An 8764-nucleotide genomic window follows, 5' to 3' on the forward strand; every position below is an offset into this window, starting at 1 on the left:
GACTGCCGGGGTGGTGAGGGTCTTGCACGATCCTGTTTGCCCTGGTTCTTAGCCTGGTTGCATGGAGGAGGTCCAGTGGAGGCAGGGGTGACCCAATGACTCTTTCTGCAGCGTTGATCACCCTTTGTAGTTTGTGCCTGTCGCTTGCGGTAGCACCTGCGTACCATACGATGATAGAGGAGCAGAGGATGGACTCGATTGTGGCCGTGTAGAAGCTTGTCATCAGCTCCTGGGGCATGCCGAACTTCTTCAGTTGTCTCAAGAAGAACAACCTTTGCTGGGCTTTCTTTTGGCATATGGTGGTGTTTGCTCCCCATCTCAGGTCGTTGGTGATGGTTGTACCCAAGAACCGAACACTAGATACTCTTGCAACTTCAGTGCCTTCGATGAGGATTGGATTGAGAGGGGGAGGGTGCTTCCTCAAGTCCACGATCATCTCAGCAGACTTTGCCGCGTTTAGGACAAGCTTGTTGCTCTTACACCAGTTACAGATGCGCTCGATCTCGCTCCGGTAAGCGTGTTTATCCTCACTGCTGATGAGGCCAAGGATAGTGGTGTCATCCGCAAATTTAATGACCTTGACACAGTCTATGGTTGAGATGCAGCTGTTTGTATACAGAGAAAACAGGATCGGAGACAGTACACACCCTTGGGGAGCGCCGGTATTTGTGGTTCTTTCCTTGGAGCAACAGCCGCCAAGCCTAACAAGTTGCTTTCTGTTTGTGAGGAAGTCCTTGATCCACGCGCAGAGAGTATGATCGACACAAAGATGCACTAGGTTGTCGTACAGGATGTTTGGATGGATAGTGTTAAAGGCAGAGCTGAAGTCCAGAAAGGATTCTGGCGTAGGTGCCAGGCTTGTCTAGATGTTCCATGATGAAAGACAGGCTAATGTTGATGGCATCCTCAATGGACCTGTTGGCTCTGTAGGCGAATTGAAGTGGATCAAGGAGAGCTTCAGTGGCGCCTTTCAGATGGGTGAGGACCAGCTTTTCAAAGATCTTTATGACAGTTGAGGTCAGGGCCACAGGCCTGTAGTTGTTGAGGTCCGTGATGCCCTTTTTTGGGGGGACTGGTATGATGGTGGACCTCTTGAGGCAGGTGGGAACTTTGCCCTCCATCAGCGATTTCTGAAATATGGTGGTGAGGACAGGGGCTAGCTGGCTGGCACAGGTTCTCAAACAGGAAGAGGACACACCGTCTGGGCCAGGGACCTTTCTGGGATTCAGCTTTTGGAGGTGCCTTAGAACATCAGCCTCCAGGACTGCCACTGGCCCTGAGAAACCATGGGCCCTTTTGGGAGGGGTGGAAGTAGAAGGCACGCTAGGGGTGGTCGCCTGGGCCCCAGGATGAATGGGATGGTGCTCAAACCTACAGTAGAACTCGAGTTTTTCAGCTAGTTCGAGGCTTGGGTGCACCTGTTGGGGGGGGGGGGGGGCGGTTTGAGATTTGTGGCTGCTCTGAGGCCCTTCCAGACTTCTCACGGGTTGTTGGACCTGAGGCTGAGGCCCAGCTTGTTGGGAGCCTACAGGCCATGGGAGGGTGACAACCGGGGAGAAGGGGTGATTTGATAGTGAGCCCCATTAGGTTTTTTCTTCCTTTGAAATGCATGCCCTTTGATATACCCTGTGTATTTTATCATTATGCATGGCATGCTTGATGTGATTTATACTTAAAGGGAACCTTAACTGAACGGGGGTAAATAGTTTCAATTACCTGGGGCTATTATCAGCCCCCTGCAGCAGTCCTGTGCCCTCGGAGCTGCTCTGGAATCCTCCAGTCCCCCGCTGCCAGCTAGTATCGTTTAACGACTCACCAGTCGGACGGCCGCCATGCGTATTATTGGACGCATTCCCTACTGCAATTAGCGCTGTTGCGGACCGCAACGCATACAAAAATACGCGTTGGCGCATATTTACGCGTGCGGAATACGGTAACGCGTTATTTGCAGTATTGAATGCATCCAATAATACGCATGGCGGCCGGCCGACTGGTGAGTCAAAAACGAAACTGACAGAGGGGGACTGGAGGATTCCAGAGCGGCTCCGAGGGCCCAGGACTGCTGCAGGGGGCTGGTAATAGCCCCAGGTAAGTGAAACTCCTTACCCCCCCCCCCCCCCCCCCCACCCCCCCCCTTCCAGTTAAGGCTCCCTTTAACTGAGCAACAAATATTGACCCCCCAAAAAAAAAAAAATAAATAAAAAAAAAAAGTTATAGCAGCATAGGGGGCGATATACAGGCTGGGAACGCGAAGAATCACTCGCGTTCCCATGCCTGTCGGCCGGTGACGGCCAAACCGGAAGTGTTCGCCGGCGGGTCCTGGAGCGTCAGAGCGGGGCTGCGAGGGCACCGATCGGCTGCTGGGGGCTGAGGGAAGCCCCAGGTGAGTAAATCTCATTTTTTTATAGTTCACTTAAGTTTCCCTTTAAGCGGTCTTATGCTGCATACACACTTGAGATAGAAGTCTTTGGAAAAGGCAAGATCACAGACCAATTATACCCCATTCCGTGTAGAGCCATACTCTACACAGTCTATTCTATTGAGCTGCACTCCCCATCAGATAAAATCTTTGCAAGATGCTGCACACAAAGATGCCCGTACACATTCAAAAGATTATCTGCAAAAGATCTCTTCCTGCAATAGATCCATTCCTGCAAAATGCATTCATAGTCTGAGATCTGCAGATCCTCATACACACCTGGTTTAACAGGCAATCATCTGCAGATCAGATCCACCAGGATGGATTTTCAGATCTGCAGATGATTGCCAGATATGCAGATGAAGTCTGTTAAACAAGGTGTGTATGATGATCTGCAGATCTCATAGACTATGAATGCATTTTGCAGGAATGCATATTTTGCAGGAACAGATCTTTTGCAGATAATGATCTTCTGAGTGTGTACGGGCATCTTTGTGTGCAGCATCCTGCAAAGATTTTATCTGATGGGAGTTCAGCTCCATAGAATAGACTGTGTAGAGTATGGCTCTCATACTACATGGAATGGGGTAAAATTGGTCTGTGATCTTGCCTTTTCAAAAGACTGTTATCTCAAGTGTGTATGAAGCATTAGTTTCAGCCACGAGCACCAGTTATCTTTCATTGAAGCTAGGCCAGCACCTACTTTTTTTCCTCGTCTTTCTGGGCAAATCAATAGACCTTAGGGCCTGTACACACTGCTGCGCTTGGTTTTTAAAAACGCATGCGTTTTTAAAAATCGCAAGGTCTTTTGAAAAAGAATGAAAATCGTGATGACTTGTACACACTGGTGCGATGCGTTTTTTAGAAAAAAAAAGCAATCGCAGTGCCTGCTGCGCTTTTTTAAGCGCAGCGCTTGAAAAACGCATTAACGCATGCACTTTTCAGAAGTCAGTATCCCAGAAGACTCTGAAATTTCCTGATTCCTGTTGAAATGTAAACTAGAAAAAAAACAAAGGATTCTTTAGCCAATCAGCAATTACAAGAAAAACGCATACGATGCGTTTTTAAAACTACATGCACTTTTAAAAACGCATGCGCTTGCGATTTTGCTTGCGTTTTTCAGTGTGTACAGGCCCTTAGGTAGATTTTTTTTTCCCTCAGAGTGGAATATTTTAACAGAATACCTTAAGGGCTTGCGCTCCCCCCCTTACAGTGTAATAGCACACAGGGAGACTATTGTCTACACTATACTGTAGAGCACTAACTGGCACTGTAAGATGCCTCACCTATGGGCAAAGATGCCGATAAAGCTAGAGAAACCAGCATAAACTATGACCTGTCCTGATGCCCACTGCTTTCCCCCCCCCCCCTCCCTACTTCATCCAAATGACATATGCAGAGCGCTCCTGGCCACAGGCGCACACTTAGACCTGCGCAGCCCCGGCCAGCGCAGTAAAGCCAGACTCGTGACCTGATAGATTTAGTTGGGGGGGCTAAAGAATGGGGGGGGGGGGTTAAGGAATTAAGATAGTATATGCCTACTCCAGTTTCTCTAGCTTTATTCACATATGGTATACTTTAAAAAAAAGCAATGCTCTACAAATTTAACTCTGCATGCAAAAATGGTTCCTGTCCTTCCATCTAGTGACAGGACCTGAGGAGTCATATTTAAGCAAGTAAGTGAATCGTAACTGCCATGACCAAAAACAAAACCTTTATTCACAACTGTAGAAATGTGCACCAAACATTAGAATTTAAAAAGGAATTACATGCTATAGACAAACCAAGTCTGATCATTTATGCATCTTTACTTAGTGAATGTTAGTCATAGACCAAATCACCATAGTAAGAAATATTGAAGCGTACAAAAAGTGTAGCATGATGTTCAGCTAGTACAGCTCAGTCACATACATGTTGCACTTCAGGCATACAAAGCAGAAGCAGGAAGTGAACAGCTGCTTGCCAAAGTCATTTTAAATGGCGTCAATATCAATGTCATCCTCTTTCTCAACTTTGGACTTCACAGTTTCCACTTTAGGAACGCTCACAGTTGTGGAATATACAACCTGCAGGGGAAAAAAAAAAAAAAAGTTATAACTATTTAAACTTCACAAATCATACCGTGCACAAAATAAACATACACAAATCAATCCAATTTTTGGATGCATTTGTTCAGACATCAAGGTGGGGCCATTTAATTCCAAGGAAGAATGGGGGCATCACTGCTGATATTCAGGGCCTGTGCCCCTAGCAACACATCTTGTCTGAGCAAGCGGGTTTCCTGTCACAGCCCTAACAGGTTTTTGCAGGACAGGACCTTACTGCATAGTAACTAAGGATTACTGCTGACAGATTGACTGAACTGCATTAGCTGTGTACTCTTCATTACACAATCTAAAATCATGCATATGCCTAAAACTGTTCACATGGCAGTGGGATGATCAATGCGATGAATATTTCAGAGTTTATGCAAATGTAAGTAAAAGCAACTACATGCAGCTTGAAAATTGATAAAATCCCACCCAGGGAAGTGCATACACATTTACATAAATGCGCATCTCATTGATCAACTAATGGGCAGTGCTCAGCATGGCTACTGACTATGGAGCAGTGTGGCACCATTAAATACACGGCAAGTAATAAGCACTGTGTATTTGAATACATGGTACTGAAGACCAGGTGTAGTGAACAGCTACATTACTGTACATGGAAGCCAAGGTAACAGGGCTTGCAGAGCAGCGAGCACCAGGATTTAGTATCACAATAATAAAACACCACTGTCAGCAGTAGCCTACCTGCCCCAAAACAATACAGAATAGGAAGTAATGAAAACACTAAAAAGAATAGACAGAAGTGTCAGCATTACAGTATTGTTTGCCATACAAATATCTCACCTCAATATTCTCATCTTCCTCATCCTCTTCTTCACCAGAAGACTCCTCTTCAGCTTCTTTCAGCCATTTAATGAAAGGCTCTGCCTTAGTTCTAATTTCTTTGGCAAGTTCTTTAGAGACGTATTTCTTAGATGGCTAATGGAGAAAGAAGGAAAGAAAAACCCATTACATAGAGCCCTTACAGGTACAAGTTTTATTACAATATATAAATATGGTTGAGCTAGGGCTTTAATATTTAAGCTAGCCTACAGATCCCTCTAATATAAAATTAATTCGAGGAAATACAGCGTTATTCATCGTGAGGTGTGCAAATCATTATCTTGCAAGATACCAGATGACATTTGTGCTAATCAAACTTGGCGGGCGGGGGGGGGGGGGGGGGGGGGCGCTTCCAAATCAGAACTAGTTTAGCCAAACCACTGAGTCCTCAAACAGAGTTCATGTTTCATAGCTAGTCAATGAAGGCAAGTTAACCTTGGGGGTGCCTTGGAACCCAGTATTTTAAGCGGAACTGAAGATAGATTAAAAACTATTGCACTTACCTGGGGCTTCTGCAAGCCACCAGCAGCTGTCCTGTCCCGCGCCGGTCCTCCACGAGCCTCCGTTCGCCCATTGCCGCTCTGTTTCTCAACTTGTAAGTCGAGGCCAGCGCAGCCCTGCCAAGCATATACTTTTTACACGTTCCTGTCTGCAACGTGAAGTAAGGATATGCATGGCCAGAGCCGCGCAGGCCCAGCTACGAAACCAAGAGTAGCTGGGGAGGGAGAACGGAGGCCCGTGGAGGACTGTTGCCGGACAGGACGGCTGCTGGAGGCTTGCAGAAGCCCCAGGTAAGTGAAACCATTTGTATTCCATCTTCAGTTCCACTTTAAGCAGAGCAGAGCCCACAGTCTAAAAAGTTGGTCTTCACCACAGAGTACAGGTGGTGATTTGTACTGGTTGGTTGAGACTGCTAGTTTGTTGAGTTCTGGACAATCGAGCCTTTACTGTATTATGGAGTTAATGCCTTTAACCCAGAGAGGTCGATTCACATCAAGTCCATTCCCTTATGGTTCATACCTTCTCTGCCCAGCTGAAGATAACCTCCTCCTCCAGGAGATCTGCGTCATACATTTCCTTTAAGATATGTGGAATTTTGGAGACCAGTTGTGCCTGGTGAATACTCACAACACACTCAAAGCCATGGAGCAAGTACCTCTGGGCTTTCTTATTGTTGTGGCAGAACTGAAAAAAAAAAAAAAAAAAAAAATTAAAAAAAAAAAATTAAAAAACACACTTCTTTACAGACATACATGAACAATTTACACCAGACATTGAGGCAGGGATCACACCAAGCAGAATTGTACGCGCTCTCTCAGTAGTGCACTCCTGAAAAACACATGCTATTTTTAGTGTGTTCCCAGCCTTAACACTGGCTTTCATACAGCATTATGAGAATTACTGTGACATATTCAGCATTAACCTTTTACAAATTAATGGAAGTTGCTGGAGGAGACTGAGGCAAATGTTTTTTAAGCACAAAGTCCACAGTTCATTGAAACTGTACTTGCTTTCTAAATAAAGAAAGAACTTGAGAAAACTGGCTTATTGAGTGTAGGAATTGACTTCAGTAAACTCAGATCTTATACAGCTGACATACAGTTGCTGTAGGCATTTCATCTTTTCATCCATTCTAGGTTTCCTCCATAGCAAAATATAGATTATGAAGAGGCGGCAGCATCCATTTGCTCTACCATCATTTCATGCACCTAAAAATGTGGGCGCCCAGAAAAGCAGATGTTCGTAAATTAACATATTCTAGAGTTGCCAATATTTACTAGTTTTCTTCACTGGAGGGGCAAAACAAAAAAAAAACAAAAAAAAAAAAAAAAAAACCAAACAAACAAAAAAACACAACACCCCCACACACGATAATTGACTACAGCTAAACATAACCCTATTCGCACAATGAACCTCCCACTGCTGGTGCCCAGCCTTAAATGACCGGTGCAAAGAAATTCTTCTACTTTCTAAAGCACCATCTACACTATACGATTCTTTGTGCAATTCGATCACATCTGGCATGTCCGATCGGGACTCGATTCAATTTGCCATTGTTTTTAACGGCAAGTCGAATTAAATGAAATCCCAATCGGACATGTCGGATTTAATCGGATTGTTAATAGAATCGTAATTCAATAGCACAAAGAATTGTATCGTGTAGATTGGGCTTACGATACGCAACAGCATAACCACCTTTAAAGGAATACTGTAGGAGGGGGGGGGGGGGGGGGGGGAAATGAGTTGAAGTTACCCAGGGCTTCTAATGGTCCCCCGCAGACATCCTGTACCCACGCAGCCACTCACCAATACTCCGGCCCGGCCTCCGGTTCACTTCTGGAATTTCAGACTTTATAGTCTGAAAACCACTGTGCCTGCGTTGCTGTGTCCTCGCTCCCGCTGATGTCACCAGGAGCACACGGCACAGACCATACTGGGCCTGTGCAGTACGCTCCTGGTGCCATCAGCGGGAGTGAGGACATGCAATGCAGGCACAGTGGTTTATAGACCGGAGCATCGGTGAGTGGCTGCGTGGGCACAGGATGTCTGCGGGGGACCATTAGAAGCCCCGGGTAACTTCAACTCATTTTCCCCTGACCCCCCCCCCCTACAGTGTCCCTTTAAAGGAAAGGTTCAGGGAGGGTGGAGGAAAAATAAAAATCAATTTCCACTTACCTGGGGCTTCCTCCAGCCCGTGGCAGGCAGGAGGTGCCCTCGCCGCCGCTCCGCAGGCTCCCGGTGGTCTCCGGTGGCCGACCCGACCTGGCCAGGCCGGCTGCCAGGTCGGGCTCTTCTGCGCTCCAAGTCCTGGTACTTCTGCGTGTCACGCCGGCGCTCTGACGTCATCGGACGTCCGCCGGGCTTGTACTGCGCATGCGCAGTAGTTCTGCGCATGCGCAGTACAGCCCGGCAGACGTCCGATGACGTCAGAGCGCCGGCGTGGGACGCAGAAGTACCAGGACTTGGAGCGCAGAAGAGCCCGACCTGGCAGCCGGCCTGGCCAGGTCGGGTCGGCCACCGGGAGCCTGGGGAGCGGCGGCGAGGGCACCTCCTGCCTGCCACGGGCTGGAGGAAGCCCCAGGTAAGTGGAAATTGATTTTTCTTTTTCCTCCACCCTCCCTGAACCTTCCCTTTAAACACTTCTGCCCAGGAGCAATATTCACATATCAGTGCTTTCCTCAGTCATTCGTCAATAACTTCATTACTAATGATCTATATATTTAGTGGATAATAATTTTGTTAATCACCTTATTTTCTATGCGTTTTAATAAAAAAAATAAGGGGGGGGGGGGGGGGGAGGGGACCAAAAGCAAAACACCATTTCTCCGTTCACATCCATTATAGTGTTACAATAAACAGTGGTAACTTAAGTAAAACCCACTAAAATTTTATTTGCTTATCCATTCTGGTT

General features: G+C 46.6%; 1 protein-coding gene across 1 annotated transcript in view; it reads right to left on the minus strand.

Moving 5' to 3' along the window:
- Nucleotides 1-4111: 4111 nt before the first annotated feature.
- The window catches only part of EIF5 (eukaryotic translation initiation factor 5), a 28019-nt gene continuing 23366 nt past the window's right edge, over nt 4112-8764 (minus strand). Inside the window, exons 9-11 of the mRNA XM_068254953.1 lie at nt 6373-6555; nt 5314-5448; nt 4112-4485 (exon numbers count right to left, since the gene is read on the minus strand). Coding sequence (XP_068111054.1) covers nt 4393-4485; nt 5314-5448; nt 6373-6555 — 411 coding nt within the window. The 3' untranslated portion in view covers nt 4112-4392. The remainder of the gene's footprint in view (nt 4486-5313; nt 5449-6372; nt 6556-8764) is intronic.

Source organism: Hyperolius riggenbachi, chromosome 9 (genome assembly GCF_040937935.1).
Source record: "Hyperolius riggenbachi isolate aHypRig1 chromosome 9, aHypRig1.pri, whole genome shotgun sequence".
Lineage (NCBI taxonomy): Eukaryota > Metazoa > Chordata > Amphibia > Anura > Hyperoliidae > Hyperolius > Hyperolius riggenbachi.